Source organism: Talpa europaea (assembly GCF_964194135.1).
Source record: "Talpa europaea genome assembly, chromosome: 2".
Lineage (NCBI taxonomy): Eukaryota > Metazoa > Chordata > Mammalia > Eulipotyphla > Talpidae > Talpa > Talpa europaea.
Window position 1 is genome coordinate 23,861,633 of NC_140068.1, and position 20,219 is coordinate 23,881,851.

Genomic DNA, 20,219 nt, shown 5'->3' on the forward strand with positions numbered 1-20,219 from the left:
TGAATGATGGGTATCATATTCATATGTTGCTTAAATTCCATTGGGAAGACTTAAAAGAGTGATGTATTTAAATGTTAATAGTTTATAATACAATAGAAATTGCATTTATGCTATCATTTAAATTCATGGTGAAGAAATGTTAGATGTTGACTTACAGAGGAAAGAAAGGGTTTTTTTTCCTAATTATTTTAAAGACTGCACAGATAGAAAGTTTGAATATCAGTCACACTTCTATTCCCAAATGATACCTGCTCTTCACAAAAGGATTCTGGCATTTAACCAATTCTGGCATTTTTTTATTGAGGGGCATTCCATGTAGTCCCCTAAAATATATATATATATATATATATATATATTTTTAATCATTTCAGGTAGTTTTGCCTAGAAATAATTAAGGCACAAATATTGGGGAATATTGAGGTTTTTATTTTATTGCTTTTTAAGAAATCCAAGATTATATTTTTGAATAAAGTGTTTATTTTAGAAGAGACCAAGATGAGCAGAACTCCTAGAAACTAGAAGAAGTGAGTTGCCATAGATAAAAATAAAAACAAATTACAGCTACTACTTCAATCCTGATGTTTGAGATAGTAGCCTGTGGATCAGTAACTTTTTTGAAAAGAAGAATATTTTCACTTGGAGAACTTATGAGTCCAGAATTTAAACATCTGGTTGGAAGGCAATGCACATATTCTCTATCAAATCCACATTTTAGTATCTCTGAGTCCGAGAGCTAGGTATGCTGCATGTTGCTTGCCAAGGCAATAAAACCATAGGATTTGGCTTCATTCCTACAAAGCATAGGACACTGGTTCCTTGGCTAAACAAGTGCAGAGCTTCCTCCAAAGTTGCTAAGCTTTCTCTGTAAAAAGTTTCAAGACCTCCATGTGTCTTTCAAACATTGGGTTAACACGCCAAACAGATTTGGGAAGAGCGCAAGCCAAACAGAATGGGTGCTTGGAGAGCCACAGGGTTTAAATCTGAAATCACTGGGAAATTTAAAATGACAGCTTCAGTGGAAAAAGCTGCAGCAGTGGTAGAAATATTAAGGAGGGAGGAGATATAAGTGTGGCAGCTTATTTGTGCAGGGTTAAGTCATCTCCATCAATTGTCCCTATTAGCCCAAGTCCATGTCTTCCACTGCACAGAGACACTCCAACATATTTGCCCTGTGTGGCCTTTTTATGACACTGTGTGCTGCATAAACTGTTTGGCTATTTCACTTGGATCACACAGGTACAAAGGGGGAATCATGATTAATACCATTCAAAACAGGAATTCCAATATCTAGATATGATCTCTCAGCAAGTGCAAAATGTCTATAATCCTTGTAAAGAAGATGTAAAGACCTCTGCAGACTCTAATATTTATAGGGGTACAACTTGCTGCGGTAGTCCTGGAATGATGGGGTTAATGGTGGAATAACAGGGGTCAAGGTAGAATGTTTCAGAGCCTGCTAAGCCACAGCAGTCACACTTACTGTAGAAGAGCTCACTGTGACTCCGAATACTCTGTGGATGCCTCATGAGCAAATCGCACAAAAGCTCCCCTATGAGCCCATCATGGTAGGAGATGACAAGGATGCCCAGAAAAGTCTACCACTCCTTCACTGCAGCATGTGGCAGTAATTTTATTTTTGTTGGGGAGAAATTAAGTCATTTCATTGGAAAAAAATAGTGATTTTAAGAATACTTCGACCTGTTATTATCAACATTAACATATTAAATCCTCATGTGATGATCTATACCTCTGTGCTCTTGTGAACTGAAATAGACATTTTTCCATTCCTTCTGCTTTGTGCTTTTATAGCTCATTCCCATGGAATATGGTTGTCTATAAGATTCTGGTACCATTTTGCTCCTAAGTCTGTTATGGGGGGATACTTACCTTTTTATAAATTCCATCTTGCTGCAAGCACCACTATCAGACTTTTATTTATTTTTAAAGATTTATTTATTCATGCATACAAGAACCAGGGTACAGGCCAGAGGTGTGGGGGGTGAGAGGATTCACCAGAGACAGAGTGGGGAGCAGAACAGGCAGATCTACTGAACTACACTGCTGAGGGGAGCAGCGGGCGAGACAGGAGAGGTCTGCTGCTCCATGTGGGTAGCTCCACAGCTGGCTGGCATCGAACACACGCTGCAGACAGCTTCACAGCACTGCGCTTAACCGCCTGTACCACCAGGGAGGCCCCTCTCAAACTTTTATATCATTCTCTGAAAATCTGTGATTTTTATGGTTTTGAAATCATGGGTAATATAATATTCTCCTTATTTTTGATTTGAGGTTCCATTTGGGAAGTTGAACCACCTTTGTCAAAACACTTGGCAATCACTGCAACATTTAATTTGTCATAAGTAGCCAAACCAAGGCATCAATTCTTGCAGTCTTTCCATTAGATCAAAAAAGATGTGGAACCTTTCAGCAATGTTACATTGGTTTTTGAAATGTCAAGTGCAGGGATCGTCTGACAACAAGTTCCCAGCAGGAATTGGGAAAGTAAAGTCTCTTTTTCAGTATTCGGTTTATTGCTCACTAACTGGTTAAACTGCCCCCAAAGACTTGACTCCTCTGCTGTACTGAATGCACACCTAGGACAGGCTGCAGTATAGATCTTGGGTTCTTTTAGGCAAACTTGGCAATTCAGACTGAGCATTTATAACTAGAGCTTTGAGCAACTTTCCTGTCTTTTTGTTGGCGAGATCCGTGACTTTTTTTTTTTTCATGTTTTATTTATTTATTTGTTTGTTTGTTTTGTTTATACAAGCACTGGATACAGTCAGAAACGCGGGAGGGTGAGAGAATTCACCGGAGCCAGGGCGGGGAGCAGAGCAGGCAGAAGGACCGAAGTACACTGCTGAGGGGAGCACCGGGCGGCAGGAGAGGTCTGCGCGCCATGCGGGACCCTCCTCCGGTGGCCGGGGAGCAGCCAGGGATCAAACCGGCACTGCAGAGGCTGCGGGCAGCTTCGCAACCCAGAGCTCAACCGCTGCGCCACTGGGGAGGTCCGAGATCCGTAACTTTTTATAGCAGTAGGATCAGCTCATTCTCATCTGAGGCCAACATGATAATCCAACCCTCACCAAATAATTCAAGAGGCCATTATGATGAAAGGTGGAAAGGGGAGGAAGAAGGTTTCAGAGGTGATGAGGTAGGGATGCAAGTAGATAGAGAAAACCTGTGCTAACTCCTCTATTAAAAGTAAATGATAGAGTGTTCCTTCCCCAACCTACTCCTCAGGAGGGGGCACAGGAAGATAGGTATGTGGCATGGATTGTTTAGTTTCCAAAAATTGTATTTTTATTATTTTATCTTGTATTTGTCCAAAGATAGGTTTTTACAAAGGCTCCTTCAGGCAGGATTATGTAGTGGTCTTTCTACTTGTAGCCAGATCTCCAGATTGCAAAGCTCAAAACAAGGTTCCCTGAGCATTGTACTTATAACATTAAGTGAAAAATAATTTCACCTATGATATAATCTGCAAGAACCTAGTGAAAGTCTTTTGGAGCAGGAAGTGGAGAGGGCAATGGAATTTTGTTTTTAAATTCCCTGTTAGGTTGAACAATAAGAAGCACATTCCTTTTGTTACAATTGTCTTCCATGATCTAATGGTAACCCTTTATATAGATTCACTTGGAGAAGATAATCAAGAAAAAGTTTTTCCATCTCCCTGGATACTATAACTCAATTTATTTTATTTTAAAAAAAACAGCAAATTTACTCTGTGCCCTCTGTAGAGCATGATCTTATTCTGAGTGGCGAATTGTAAAATTAGAGCAGAGTGGATAATCCCATTCTGTCCAAGTGGGGTGTCTCCTAGTTTCTTCCTTCTTTTCGCACCATCTCCTCTGGGCTAGGATGGTGCAGCTGATCTGGGTATAAAAGCTCACTTTCCAACACAGGAATCCTTAGCCAGCAGTGAGCCAAGACTGAAGCAACTTAAGTTTTTGCATGGAATCAAAGGTGCTTATATTCCACATTTATTTATTGATTAACAAACATTTATTGAACCATTGTAAAGAGAGCACCATGTTTAAAAACCACGAGTTACAAAGTCTCAGTGCCACATTGGCCGTGAGCTCTGTGACCTCATAAATTATTAAGTCCTTTAAGCCTCAGTTCCTTGTGTGAGAAATTAGGCAAATTCTCTTCTGAGAATTCTAACAAATATGCTGTTTCTAAGCTCTTCTCTTTTGGAGAAGATAATTCTTATCTTGTAGGGATTTTGCAAGGATCCAATGAGATCATGTTTGTGAAGTGCTCGTCCCAGTGATGAACTCATAGCTACTTCATTAGACAAACTGGGCTTGATAGGCTGTGAGCAGAAGACAAGTTAATTTGTTCCTCTATTGCCCTTGCTAATCCCATCAGACAGGTTCCATAATGGTCCCTGTCACTCTCAGATAATAAAAAGTGCTCTGATCAGTTTTAGTGCCAAGAAGTCTCCACTCAGAAATTCAGATGTTTAGTCTGGTATAATCATCAAATCTTGGAACTCTGTTTCATTTAGAACTTCTCTCCACTCAGCTTGCCCAAGGCCAAAAAGGCTGAGTGGAAGAGGTGAGAGTAGCTGGCTTCCTTCCACCCACCCTTCTCGCTCCATTGCCTACTCCCTCATCAGCTGTGATGTTGGACTTCTACAAGGTCAGGGCCAATGCTGATTAGAGGAAAAGGCCCAGTTCTCTGGCAGGTAGAACTGGGCACTGGGGTGCCCATGCTTGGTGGATATCCAAAGCCTGCTCTCTCATTGCTGCCTGGTGTCACATACCAGGGTTTTATGTCCTTCCTCTAGTCCCCTCGGCCATGGTCAAACTCTCAGTGTTTCTCCTGATCAGGTGAGGGGAAAGCACATCCCTTTCCCCTCCTGCTGAGGAAGGACAACCGAGCCTGCCAACCACAAATCGTGCAGGATGAGGGGGGATGAGGTGAACGACGAGTGGGCTGGCCCTCAGTTTCAAGGATTTTTTTGTTTGTTTTATAATTTTGCTGTTTTCCACCACTGTTCCCTTTCTGCTAGTGCCCTGGTTGGTGCTCAGTGAGATTTTTCCGGGTGGAATCCGAGGGCGAGCCATGGCGTTGACTTCCAGCATGAACTGGGGCATCAACCTGCTCATCTCTCTGACGTTTTTGACTGTGACCGGTAAGCAATCTTTGCTGTCCTCTTATGCCTTTGGTGCTCTTAGGGCAGACGTTAGGGAAGTACTGGCGCCTAAAAAAACACTTTATTGTGGACATTTCAAACATTCTCAAAAAGTAAAGCGAACGTGTATGAACTCACTACCCAACTTAAATAGTTACTGTAGGGTAGGTAAAGTATCAGGCTTTTCTGCCCTCCCACCATTGGGCTTAATGGTGGATGCTTGCAGCCCTGAATGTGTGCCTGATGGCAGACACCTGTAGCAAGGTGTGGGCATGCGTAGGTGGGTACACCTGGGCTGAGAGACTGGGTTTATAAGGGTGGCGCAGCAGAGTGCAGTGTGGTGGTGCGGTGCCGAGGATGGAGGAGTGCAGTGGAGCGTGCGCAGGAGAGTGACAGAGCGCAACTGAGTACGGCGGCTACAGAAGGCCGAGAGCATGAAGACAACAGGCCTGCTAGTACTGTTAATGAACCTACCTGGTATGGGTTGGTTGCGTTACAGTTACTAATCTGAATTCATTTGTAATCGGACCTGCTCTCCCCACCCCTCCCTTATTTTGAATGATAACTCAGATAGAATGCCATGTAGTCTGTAAAATTTCAGCAAGATCCCCTGAAAACGAAAAACATTTTTAAAATAGGACCAAAACATCACTATCAGATTAGAGATACTGATAACAATCACCTGGTGTTAAATAGCCAGTGTTCTTCAAATTGTTTTATAATTATTTTTATACTTTGCTTGAATCACCATCTCAATGTATCTTTTACAATAGAGTGATATTTCTCATAATTTTTAGGTTTTGGCTCCATTTTTCCTCCCTCACCTCTAGATCTTATATTTTTAACAAAGAAAACCACATCATTTGTTTCACAGAATTTTCCCTAGGTTGGTTTTGCTAATTTGGTAATGCTGCATGACCTTTGGTCTTTTGTGTTTTCTGTAAATTGCTATTTAGATGTGGAGGCTGGAGAAGTAGATGGGTTTCCTGGATCCAGTTGCAACATGGGCGTGTATGGAAACTTCCGCACACCAACAAGCACTTCTCAGACACTAGGGGGATGTCGGAGAAGGCCACTCAGTTTTGATTCTGTCTACCTGGAGAGAGTCAGGTCCCACAGTTGAAGGGCTCAGTTGCCCCAGGCCATCTTCCACCTCAGACACCAGTGACAAGCCCAGTCTGCTACCTGAGTATCTGGTCAATTGGCTACAGTCCGGAGGTTTTCATGACCCTCCCACCTCCTCAGACATCAGGTGCCAGCTTCAAGTTGGATTATTACCTGTACTTCTCACCTACTGGATATAAATCAGAGGCTCCCACAGGCTCCTACTGAGGTTTGACTAATTTGCTAGTGTGGCTCATAGAACTCAGGAAACACATTTACTCACTCGATCACCAACTTATTACAAAGGACACAAATCGGTAGCCAGATGAAGAGACACAGTGCCAGGTCCCAAACAAAGGCACTTCTGTCCTGTGGAGCTTGGGGTCCAGCACAGGGATACAAAGTGTTCTGGTTCCTGGATCTGGAAACTCTCTGAACCACTCTCCTTACATGGGCATGGTTGATGAATTCATTGGCCTTTGGCAGTTGAACTCTAGCTCCAGCCACTCTTGCTTCCCAGCGGTTTTCCAGTATGACTGGAATTTCCAACCTTTTGTCACAAGGGTGTTTCTCCTAGAAAAGTTTCCATCCTTACCTGCTTCTCCAAAACTCACATCTTTAACAAGGGAAGTCTTTATTATTCTCAACACTTAGGAAATTCCCAGGCTTTTAAGAGCTGTGAGCCAGGAACTATGATGAAGACCAAATATGTATGATAAATACCCTTTGGTCATTTGAATAACCAACTACTTATATTTTATAAATGATAGTATCATAGTAAGTAACCCCTTTATAGCGCAGCCGGCTGGCTCAAGTGCAACAAGTCTTTGTAAAGTGGTGAGCTCCTCATTACTGAAAGTAATCAAACAGCACAGGTTATGGGTTTGATGAGATGAACTTTGTATTTTTTTTTCACATTCTAAATTTGTATTTTATGCCCCAGAGAGAAAGAAGGACCAATTCTACAAGCACTTTATTAAACACTTTAACAAAACCCTGTGCAAGCAAAGCACAGAGAGATCAGACTTTAATTAAAATTGCCAAAACTGCAGAGCTGTTCCTGCCTCCTACTTCTCCCCTCCTCAGCACAATTGATGGACAAATCCTTAATTTGCTTAACTCTTTCCACATTGCGTTGACAAAACTGCCTCAGTATATGACTGCTTGGTCAGTTTCATGATTTGTGTCTAGCTAATGGTGATTTGTGACTTGGGCTGTTACGGGTTATCTGTACTGTTTCAGTCTGTGGCTGGTCTGAGCCTATTTTCTGAGTCAGCTTCCTTCTTGCTACTCCCCACCACAATGAACTTTCTTCTGCTGAGCCAGGAGCAGCAGCACCAGATAAGTGGTTGTTGGCTCCATTGCATTGGGGGACCTTTTGTTGTTCTGTTTATGCATGGGTTAATGGACCTTGAACTTGGTGAGGAACTACAGAGGGACTGTTCCTTTGACAGGAAGTGGTCAGTGGAAAAGCTAGGTTGGCAGGTGAACTCCATAAAAACCCTGAGGATCCTTGTAGATGCATCTTAGCAAGTTCATGCCTTTCATTAGAATCATTACTCCCCCCCTTTTTTTTTCTGAACCCAGAAAGAGGCATTACAAATACACTGCCAGCTACTGGAATGAAAAAATATTGCCAACATGAAACATTTCATTCATGCCGAGTAAAGAAGGGGAACTCATTCCAAATTAAGTCCATCTGTATAAATTGTCTTTAAAAATGTCCACCACCTAAAAATCAAACTGCTATAGTGATTCCCAAGAGAGAAATTGTGGAGAGGAGTCTTTACATTCTGCTTTTATGCTCTGATGTGATTTGAGGTTTTCTTTTTGCAGTGAGTTCATCCATTGCCACTTTGAAATAGAAAGACTTGCTCACCAAGAAGATGGTGTCAAGTTTATAATGTGATCGCTACAAGACTGTGGTCTGCTTCACCAAAAACAGTTGAGGCTGTTTGCAAAAGGGAGTTTTCAGAGACTGGTTAAATTTCTAATTTGTGCTTACTATTTTTCTGGACACTGCCAGTATTTTTGAAAAAATATTTTTTTATATGTTCCGAGCAGCAACTATCCACATGTAGGATCAAAGCAACACAAAATACAATTCTAACCAATGTCTTTTGTCCTTCATAGATCTCATTGGCCTGCCGTGGGTGTGTTTCATCTACACAATCATGAGTCTGGCATCTCTGGCTTTTGTTGTTCTGTTTATACCTGAGACAAAGGGATGCTCCTTAGAACAAATATCCATGGAACTTGCAAATCAGTGAGTATCCCATGCTTTGCTCTCGAAACAGCACTCTGGCCACATATGCTGCTTGTATCAATATATAGAACTAAAGAATAATAATATATAAAATGATTTCAGGACATTCCCTTTGGTGTGAAACCATATCTCAAAGCATAAACCAGTTTCTTTGCATGTGTTTTACTGGGGTGACTCAGTCAAGGAGTAGAATAACCAGTGCTTTATAACAAGTGAGGCTTTTGAAGGTCTTTTCAATAATTATTGAAGACTCTTCCATTTCTCTTGCTCCCCCACACAGAAGGTTGTCTTATGGTGGCTGTTTGGGGTATATCCTGGAATATCACACCCTGTGGACTTCAGCCCTTCCATCTCCATCTTACTTGTAGGTCTCTTTCGACCCTAACCACCTGGGGAGGCTAAAATCCTCAGGGAAACTCTTGGACCTCAATATCTGCTATTATTCTAAATATGGCACAAAGTCATTTTAAGAAAGATCATTCCTTATATCAATAAGCATTTAGAAAACTGGTTAAATAAATTTCCCTTGGAGAGGTAGTCAAAACAATTTAACTTAGAAGTAGACTGTAGAAAATGCCTCCCTTTTAATTTTTTAAAAGGATTTATTTATTTATGCATACAAGAACTGGAGCACAGGCCAGAGGTGCGGGGGGTGAGAGGAGTCACCAGAGACAGAGTGGGGAGCAGAACAGGCAGATCTACTGAACTACGCTGCTGAGGGGAGCAGCGGGCAAGACAGGAGAGATCTGCTGCGCCAAGTGGGTTGCTTCCTGGCCAGCCCGGGATTGAACTCGTGCTGCAGAGGCTGCAGAGAGCTTCAAAGTGCTGCACCTTAACCCCTTGTGCCACCAGGGAGGCCCCTATTTTATACACATTTAAATGGCTTACATCTTTAAAGCATTTCACTTTAGTAAACAGAAAAATGTTCTTTTAATTCAAGTTATAAATACTAAATTGCAGCACCAATTTTTGATGGAGATGGGACCCTGTTTTAAAAAATAAAGTAAACATTCATTTACAAAGAGAAATATGTCAGGAAGGCTGGTTGTACCCATAGTTGCACTAGCACATTGCCTGGCTTGAGTCTTGCGAGGGGAAGCCAAGCGATTGGGTTTCTTGGCAAGCACAGACTCAGAACAAGACTATTAATTACAAATACACAATTCAGATAATTCATAGCCCTAGACCTTGATAAATGAGTGTACCCATCTGTACACTGGAAACATTTCTGACAGATTCCACTTCCAATCTACTGGTGTTCCTTCACTGCTCATGCGTCCCTGGAGCTTGTATCACAACAGTGGAACAAGTCATCCTCAAACACAGTGGTTTAAAATAGCAATTTGCTATCTTCTGTGATTCTTTGATTGGCTTGTTGGGGTGGGGGGCTCTGCTGGCATCACCTGGATCACTCATGTGGCTACATCAGCAGGCATATCACTTAGGCAGGAAGGCCTAAAAGCGTCCTTATGAGGTTTACATTCTAGAAGTCACACTATACCACATGTGCCATTTTCTATCTCCAGTACAAATATATCCCAGGTTTCAAGAGGTAGAGAAATTGACTTACTCTCTTGACAGTATGTAGGACAAAGAATTTTAAAAGGATGTTTAATCTACCCCATTTAATCTTTCTAAAATTATTTTAACCATTTTATTGATTTTTTATTGAAATGACATTAGTTTACAACACACTGTATGTTGTAGGAGTACAGGTTCACATCCTCAAATGCTTGCTACCGCATCATGTGCTAATATAATTCCATCACCAATGTGCTAATAACCCCCGCTCCCCACAGTCCATCAGATCCCCTCCATCCTTTGTTTTTGCCCTTACTCCCACTCTGGTAACCTCAGCTCTGTAGTCAGAACCAAAGAGTTTGTTTTTGGTTTTATTTTGTCTGTTTCTTTATATTTCATAGGAGTGAAATCATCCAGTATTTTTCTTCTTCTGACTTATTTCACTAAGCATAGTCCCCTCAGGTTCCATCTGTGTTGTCACAAATGGCAAGATTTCATCTTTCATTATAGCTTTAAAGTATTCCATTGTGTTTATATACCACATCTTTTTTTTTTATCAAGTCATCCATCCATGGGCACTTAAAATTCATTTTCGCTCCTATGAAACAATCTTCTTCTGTGGATTCCCTCCTACCTCACTGACCCCTGCCTCCTTATTTCTCCTTCTAGTTCTACTTTATAGTTATCTATAGACTTATATCCCATGCCTTAGGGTCAATCAAACCCTCTTCCTTGAAGTCCTGAGTAATTCTAGCCCTAGAGAGCATTCTTTTCTCATTTTTCTCAGTATTTTCTAACTCCATTTTCTTCAATATTGCCTTAGCTAATATACTTGTGGTTTTACTGCCTTAACTAGGTTATAAAGACTTGGTTTCCAGCAATGGTCTTCGCCCACTATCTTTTCTTATGTAGCCTCTGAAGTGCCTAAATTAATACTGATTCCTATTAGATGATTTTAAAAATCTACAGTTCAATTTGATAATAATGCTGATTTATTGTACATAGGGATTACACACAAAGATGGAAAATCCACACCCCACATCAGGGATCACAGAATAAACTGTACAGATTTGGATCTGTGAGTCATGGGATATGATTTAATCTATAGTCTAACACAATCTAAGCAACGGAGGAGGAAGGGGTAAGTGAGACATTCAAGCAATATGAGACCACTCCCTTCACCACCACTTCAGGCATTATCTGTCCAACTCTTGGTCAGCCATTCACTATGGACCAAGTACTGTCCTAGGAAAGTACTGAAGATCCAGGGGACAAAGAATTCATAGCTTCTTTGTTGTAGGAGGCAGACAAGAAAACACACTACAGCAATACACTTTGTTACACAGCACAAAGAAAAATCATGTTGATGGGAAGATTTCATTTATAAGCTCCCTGAAAGAGAGAAAAACCAGACTGAATCTTGAAGGAGTGATCTGGGCAAACAGGACTGTGTGGGAGTCAGCAAAGGCAGACCAAGCAGACTCCAGAATACTCACTGGTGTGCTATGAGGAGGACAGGTTTTGAGTTGGGGATAGAGAGATGAGCCCAGAACAAAGGGCAGAGGGCAGTGAAGAAGGATCTTTTCTGCCTCATAAAGAATTCACATTTTACCCTGAAGGTAGTGGGGTGTGTTAGAAAAACAACAGGGCAAGAAGGAAAGTAACCCAATTTTTATTTATTTTTTTAAGATTTTTTTATTTATACAAGCACTGGGTACAGTCAGAAGCAAGGGAGGGTGAGAGAATTCACCAGAGCCAGAGAGGAGAGCAGAACAGGCAGACTGACGAAACACACTGAGGAGAGCAGAGGGCAGCAGGAGAGGTCTGCGCGCCATGTGGGACCCTCGCCCGTGGCCGGGGATCGAACCCGTGCTGCAGAGGCTGCGGGCAGCTTCACAACCCAGTGCTCAACCGCTGTGCCACTGGGGAAGCCCTAACCCAATTTTTAAAGAAACACTCACACAAGATATGGACGATGGAATGGGGAGATGTTGAATGAGGGAGATCTAGGAGGAGTCTATTTCAGGAATCAGGAAACCGAGGCCAGATGGGGTGCAGGGATAGAACCTGTACAACTTGGGAAAAGAGGGAATTGGAATCTCTCTCCAACTTAAGAGGATAACTCAGTATATACTGGGGACATTCATTGATGTAAGCCTGGAGGAGGAGAAAGAGTAGGTGTGTTACCTTACATTAGTATGTAAGTAGGTGTAGAGCCACATTTTGTGAAGTCTAAGCTTTTGAGGACCTGGTTTAAGAAAAAATAATACAAGTTATGAATGGAAAATCAGACATGACTACATAGGTCTTGGAGGGGGCTATGCAAGTGAGGGGCCCTGGTGTTTGAGTCATTGGCTTTCCATAGGGACTGGAATTTCTACCAACAGTATATGAGTGTTCCATTTTTTCCATATCCTTGCCAACAGATTGTTTTGTATTTTTTTTTTGTATACACACACATACTTTGTGTGTGTGTGCATATATATGTGTGTATATATATATACACACACATACTCACATACATATATATATATGCCATTCTTGCAGGAGTGAGGTGTTATCTCTAGAAATCTGACTACAGAATTGAGGCTACTAGAGGGGGAAGTTGGAGGTGGGATAAAAGGAAGAGGGGCCCAATCATTTTTGGTAAAGGACTCTGGATGCTTTGGTGGTAGGTGGAGTATGGATACACACATCATAGGAGGTATGAACCTACTCCCCAAAACCATATACAATATTATAAACAAGTGTTACCTCAATAAAATAACAATGTTAATAATCACTGGCTTTATCAAAATCTACCTTATTTAGATGTACTTTTGAACTACCCATCTACTAGCTTGGGAACAAAATTCCTGAAAAGTAAGTTTGTTAAATTTCTTGTGAGCAATACTAACTAAAAAATTGAGGTAGGGCCTCCCGGATTGCGCAGCGGATTGAGTGCTGCGCTGTGAAGCTGCCCGCAGCCTTTGCAGTGCGGGTTCAGTTCCGGCTGGCCAGGGAGGAACCCACATGGCGTGGCAGACCTCTCCTGCCTGGCCCACTGCTCCCCTCAGCAGTAACTTTGTCAGCCTGCCTGTTCTGCTCCCCGCTCTTTTTGGTAAATTCTCTCACCCTCCGGCAACTCTGACCTGTACCCCTGTTCTTGTATAAATAAATAAATAAATAAAAATTGAGGTAGAGAGAAAGTAATTAATTGAAGAAAACTAAGGGCCTACTCTATTATCACTCCTTTTTGTACCTTTTTTATTTTCATGTCTAACTTGAAACTGGAATGTTCTGTATGAGTTAAGGTAATAAGTCTTTTTCATAGGAGGCTGTCAAATAGAATCAAACTGCAAACCAAATGAAAATTTGAATTGAAGAAACAAGATTTAAAAAAAATTGGACTTTCTTTCCATCAAGCAGACCTCCAGAATAAGACATTTCCTAAGAATATAAAAATATGAGTAACTAAAATTCAACTGAATCTATTTATTCAGGATATGGGGTGGGGAAGGAATCTGTCTAAATTAGTAAAACTCTAAATCATGAAATGTGTTTGAAAGAATCACGTTTCTGTTACTTTTGAATCATACAATTACTCAAACTTTAACCTAAACCCCTCCACGATAGTTAAAAATTACAGTAAGAGAGAAGCAAAGTTCTGTTCACCCCTGAACAGACTACATGAGTTCTAAGTGGTGTGCAAGAACAAAAATTGATAAAGCCACTGGGGAAGAGAATTATGAACGATGATATGGCTAAGTAATTGTGCATTTTAATCTCATTTATGGAGTTGCAACAATATGGAGGAGGGATGTGTCCCTGTGGGAAGCCCACTTCTGAGGGTGGAAAGGAAACAAAGTTGCTTTCAGAAAACTTGGCTAACTCCTATTTGTGTAGTACCAGAGAGCCAGGGTCTGTCTTAGTTTGGAGCTGCAGGTTGGCAAAGGCTTTTAAATGAAAAGGTAAGCAGAATTGTGTGAGTTGATCCAAGTATGTATGAAATATATATGTGTTAAACAAGCTTCCCTGGAAGAAAAATATCTGAGACAAAAATATAAGTAAAATAATAGTATTGGAAACTCTGCAAGCTAGCTAAGCCAATGTGGGAGGCAGCTGAAAGGTCAGTGAAGTTGCTAGTACAAGAAGCTGTGAACTCTGAACTTTTAGACGTGAACTTGAAGGCTGAAAAGGACACTACTTGTGAGTCTGGTGGAATTAAAGAGCAGCTTAAGACTGGGCTGAGAGTCTTTTCAAATTTAGGAGTTAATGAAACAATGAATCCATTTTTGTCACCAGGGAAATAGTTCTAATGTGTAGTTCCCTAGGAGTTTTTCTAAGACCTGAAAAAGAAACTGTAACATCAAATTAACTTCAAATCCTATACAACACATTGCTCAGCGTAGTCCTCTCTCATATTTGGAGTTGCTTCATTTACAGTGGACCCCCTTAAGTGTCAACACCCTCAGTGGACAGCCTGTTGCGGAGGGTGGTGGCAAACTGTATATATGACACTATGATTTTTTCCTATCCATACACATCCATGATATAGTTTAATTATTATTTTGAATGGGATTTATTTTTCCCCCAGATTTTATTAACTTGTAAAAAATATCATTTGCCTAACTATATATAATTTGGGGAATGATGTCACACCTCCATATGTACGTATGCTTCGTTCATCCTCCACCAGACTCCCATGCTGATAACCAATTTTAATTTTTGTATGAGGCACATAGACATTCGCAATAACATAATAAAATAGAACAATTATAACAATACACTGTAATAACAGTTATGTGACTGTTATTGTACCAGTATCTTTGGACTGCAGTGGATGCAGTTAACTGAAAGCAAAAGTGTGGCTGAGTAATGGGGGACTTATATGGCTCAGAAAACACTATTCTTCTGAGGTTAAATTCTTCAGTGTTGCAGCTGAGAGGTCAAAAGATTTTCGCAATAAGTACTTTGCAAGAATTTTATTTTGAACTTCCGCTCTGACAGCCACAAACTCAAAACGGGATGCTTGGCATATTTGCTATTTCAGCTGTGACTGTGACTTATTCTTTCCCCCAGCTTAAGTGGAAACAGAGAAATCCAACAAGGTTTGTAAATATATTACTTCTGAGGCTTATTTTTCATTTTTGCAATTAATTGTATGTGGTATTCCCTTCATTCATTCACCCAGATTCATTTATTCAACAAATATCTATTAAGTGCCACCCCTTGTTCTGGGAGCTACATTAATCAGCGAGAAGAATTCCACAAGAAGGAAATCACACTCATAGGATAATTTTTTTGTGGGCTACTTTTGCCCACTGGTGACCTGAAAAGGTTATTCAGAGAGATGACAACCTCTAAGACAAGACCTAGGCAGTAATAAAGAGCCAAACCTGCAAAGCCAAGGGGGATACAGAATTCAGGCAGAGAGAAGAGCTAGTGCAAAGGTAAACCAGGAGCATGCTGGACCTGCTTCAGGAACCAAAAAAAGGCCAGGAAGTTGCAATCTTCAAGATTAAGTTAGAAAGTCAGTAAAGACTGGTATGTAGGACTTTGCAGAGTGAGTTTGGATTTTATTCTAAGTACAAGGGGAAGCACTGAAGTATTTTAAGCAGGGGAGTGACATAATCTGATATACATTTAAAGGCACGCCAAGTGAGTGTCTGCAGTCACAAAGCTGGACGCGGCAGTGAAAGCACACAAACCCCGCTCTGGGTCACGTTTTAAATCATGACCACTGACCTCAAGTGGCAATCACACGAGTCCCTGATCCATTACCTGCCTCTGTTCTAGACAACTGCTTATATCACCTTTTTTGCTTGAAAACCTTCCCACCTCCTCGCTCCTGCTGACGGTCTGGATTCTGACTTCTGTGAGAAGGGGCACTTCTGCAACCTTCCCCATAACCCAACACATCAGTATTTGTATTCAAATACACAGTCACCCTTCTGGGTCCTGTTAACTCCATCATTCCTTTGTGAGACCGACCACTTTGCATTCTCCTCTTCAGGACATTCTCCAGCTCTCCCCACTCACTCCTATATCATCCATATTTTACCTCTACTGGTTTTCTTTTTTTTTTTTTTTAAGGTAATTTCTAGGGTTTTTTTTTTAAAGATTTATTTATTTATACATATAAGAACTGGGATACAGGTCAGAGGGGCTGTGAGAGGATTCACCAGAGACAGAGTGGGGAACAGAGCAGGCAGACTGACTGAAATACACTGCTGAGGGGAGCAGCGGGTGAGACAGGAGAGGTCTGCTTCGCCATGTGGGTAGCTCCCTGGCTGGGGATTGAACTTGTGCTGCAGTGGCTGCGGATAGCTTCATAGGTTGCGTCTTAACCCCTTGTGCCACCAGGGAAGCCCTGTACTTGTTTTCTACTTCTCATCAGCATAGAAACCTTCTGTGTGATTTTTCCTCCCATCTTAACAAAAACCAAAGAGGTCTTTGAGCCCATTTTTCTTCTCTAGTTTTTGCTGTTACCAGGTACGGCAAAGTTCTCCTTAATAGTGGGCAGTATTCACTGTCCTCACTGCCTCTTCTCGTCCTCTCGTGGGCCTGTTCCAATGAGACTTTTGTGGCCACTACTCTGAAATTGTTCTCCTTAACATCCTTCCATGTTGCAAAACCCACTGTTCAGTTCCCATCTCTCATCTTAGTGGCTATTTTGGTGACTATCCCCGCACATAGCTGAGGTGAGCATGCGCCCTTCTTCCAGAAATAGTCACTCCACTGTCCTCCTGTACCCACCTCCTGGTTGTCTCTTACCCTACTGGCCACCCCTCCTCAGCCTGCCCCAGGGCATTCTCCGACCACTCCTCTATCACACGCGCTGGCTCCTTGAGTTCAAAGCTCTGGCGTTTATGACGTGTATGTTGCCAGTGAGTCTCCAATTTACATCTCCAGCTTTAATGTCTCCTAAGTATAAAGCTTGTCTACTTAAGCTTGCTTTACATCGTATTTCAAATGTCTAACAAGTGTCTCCGACTCACCGTGTTCTAAGTTGAACCCCAGTGACTGCCAAGCCTACTCCAGTCAGTCTTGGCCACCTCAGTTGATAGCACTTTATGCTCTTTGCTCTGGCCACAGCCTTTTCTGACTCTTTCTCACACCCCACATTCAGTCTATCAGGAAATTGTGTTGGTTCCTACTTTAAAATATATCTAGAGCCTGACCACGCCCCCACAGCCCCCGATCCGAGGTGCCATCATCTCCTGTATGACTGTGATAGTTTGCTCCGTTTCCACTCTCATTCCTCTCATCTGTTCCCAACACAGCAACCAGGATCCCTTCTGAGTAAAAGCCTTCCAGAGGTCTGCAAGGTCCTACATGCCTTACTCTTCTCCATCTTTTAGCAGTCACATTTGGCTTCTGTGTTGTATCTCAGACATACCAGAAACACTCAAGAAATCAGGGCCTTGGCACTTGTTTCCCTGCTCTAGAATTCTCTTTCTCTAGATATCCATCTGTCTCACCGCTTTACCTTTTTTGAATTTTTCCTGTCACCTATTTAGATTACAATTATGACAAACTTTTCATCCATCCTCCTACCTTAGTTTTCACTAAAGCTGACATTTGCTATATTTTGCCTGATTCTCGCTTCACCTACATTTAATAAGCTCATGGAGGGTAGGGAATTTTGTGTTTTGCTCACTGCTGTTTCTCAGCACCTGAAACAATGGCTTGGCACCTAACTGAAATTCATTGCGGAAAGAATGGACAGGAAAGTAAGACAACGAAGTCAGTCAGGATGACACGAACATTCAGTTCCAGAACTTAGATGGTGAGTAAAGGGCGCCTGAGACTAGGTCTCCTGGTGGGGAGGTAACAGTTTTAGGTTTATGAATTTTGAGATGCCCATTAGACATTAGGTAGATGGCTAAGTCTAAAATTTTGGAGACATGCAGGGTTAGGGTCAGATTTGGGGGGTTATCCACTTCCAAGTGGTATAAGTCCATGGAACCAGATAAAATCATCTGATCAGAATAGAGAGAAAGGAATGAGGCCCAAAACAAAGCACTTGCTTCAGGGTTAAGCAGAGGAGAGTATCAATAAGGGCTGAAAGAAGCCAACATGAGGAAAGCCAGGGGGATAAGGTATTGCTGAAGCCCATAGAATGCTCTAGGGAGGGAAGACTAGCTGGTGTTGAATGCTGCTGCAAGCCGGAGCATGAAGGAGAGGTGACCACTGGTTCACTGGAGTGAGAGGGCAAAGCTGACGCAAGAGTGGAAGGTCATGAGGACACGGGCTAGTCTACTCTTTTCAGGGGAGGAAACAGGATGCTCATATCTAGACTCTATTACCTACCAATTGCTGCTCCACTCACAGTTGCCTACTCACCCTTTGATCACTCTGAAACTACAGACCACTTCTTCATGTACCTGCATGTCAACAAATCTTAGGCCATTCCAGGACCTGGAATCTCATGAGTATCCATCAGCATGTCTTTTCTTATGTTGTTGAAATCACACTTTTACTGCTTAAAACTTATGCTTATCCTTGTTTCCTCTATTAAAATATAAGCTTCTGAAAGCAGGTGATTTTAATCTGCTCTCTCCTCAGCTCCTACCATAGAACCAGGCCTATTATGGCTACTGGAGTAACTGACTAAATTATAGGAAGATATATTTGAAAGAGGATGGAGGTTTAAAGGTGGTCTTTTTTTAAAAATGTAAAATACTTGAACATTATCCTTATGTTGATGGAAACGATCCTGTAGCAAATAATTTGTTAATGCAGAAGTGAGGGGATAATGCAAGACAGAATATATGCATAAAAATATAGGCATGTTGGTAGTTTGAGAACTGGAAAAAATATGAGAGGATCTGGGATGATACCTTCATTAGTCTATATAATAAATATCCTTGGAATCTTTCCCTGAAGTCAGAAGACAGCCACCTTACTCTTTGCATGAAACTGACAAAAGTTATGTGGTATTCTGAATTTCATCACACACTAAAGCTCTGCAATAAAAATTTCTTAGGTGCATAGCTAAAAACTTAGAGCCCCGGGGTGATTTTTAAAACATTAGCCTGCATATTTTAAGTACTGTAAACTAAGAATGACATTTTCATTAGTGCCTCCTTCTCTTTCAGGAACTATGTGAAAAACAACATTTGCTTTATGAGTCATCACCAAGAGGAATTAGTGCCAAAACAACTTCAAAAAAGAAATCCCCAAGAGCAGCTCTTGGAGTGTAAAAAGCTATGTGGTAGGGGACAGCCGAGGCCGCTTTCTCCAGAGACTTAATGGCATTGAAATCTTACAAATTTTGATTCATAAGAACCCTCAAAGTAGGGTGTCTTTGTACCAATACACACGTGCCACTCGCTTCCATGCCTTCTCTTCAGTGTCAGGGGCTAGTGTTGAAAGGACACCCTGAAATGGTAGACACCCTTTCATCTCCAACTATCCAAAAGGAACTTCAAAAAGTAAATGAGGTATAGGTTCCCAAGTGATCTTTTTCTGAGCACAGTATCAGGTTAAAAAAATACTGGCTGGTTCAGTACTTCCCACCCATGGCACAGAGCAGCAGCCTTTGAAAAACTCGGAGCTAGTGATACAATCAATTTCTGCCTTAATGTACATGTGACAGCCCACTGGGGTACTAGGTGCTTCGAGTCTTGTGTAACAAGGAAACAGGGCACAATGTGGACAACTGCACACATGTTCTAGGTTAGGATAGGGTCCTCGCTAGGATTCCAGTGATGATTCTGAATTACAATTCAACATGTACAAAGACAATACAGCTTATTTTATGGATGAGCTACAATACAAAATTTCCTACTTTTATGAATTTCATGTAGAAATATAGTATTAAAAGTTTTGTAATAGTTGAGAAAAGTAAGCATTTTCTATCCATTAAAAAGTGTGAATAGAAAGGCCAACTAAAAAATGCTGGGGCTGTATTTATTTAGCAGTCATTATAAAACACTTGGAAAGGAGTGAGGCCAGTAGATTATCCAAATTTCTAAGCAATCAAGTTGGACTTATTAAATCAAGCTTATGAAAATCCTCTCCTTACAAGGCAAGGCTTTCATAACTTAACAGCAATCCATAGTTTTCTGTAATTTTTCATACTCCTCAGGAATATCACTACCTCAGACTATGACACACAGGCTGTAACATGTTAACTGTCAGAAGACTATGTACAGGCTAACGACATCCAGCCATCAGAATTCCCTCACTGTGCTTTCC

The 20,219-nt window shown here is 41.4% G+C and overlaps 1 protein-coding gene across 1 annotated transcript in view; it reads left to right on the forward strand.

Annotated features, from left to right (window-relative positions):
- Positions 1–19,271, forward strand: part of SLC2A12 (solute carrier family 2 member 12) — a gene marked incomplete at its 3' end in the record, with an annotated part of 60,577 nt that extends 41,306 nt beyond the window's left edge. The window contains exons 3-5 of the mRNA XM_084256234.1: positions 5,021–5,143; positions 8,381–8,513; positions 19,118–19,271. Of these exons, the coding sequence (XP_084112360.1) occupies positions 5,021–5,143; positions 8,381–8,513; positions 19,118–19,271 (410 nt within the window). The remainder of the gene's footprint in view (positions 1–5,020; positions 5,144–8,380; positions 8,514–19,117) is intronic.
- Positions 19,272–20,219: the final 948 nt, after the last annotated feature.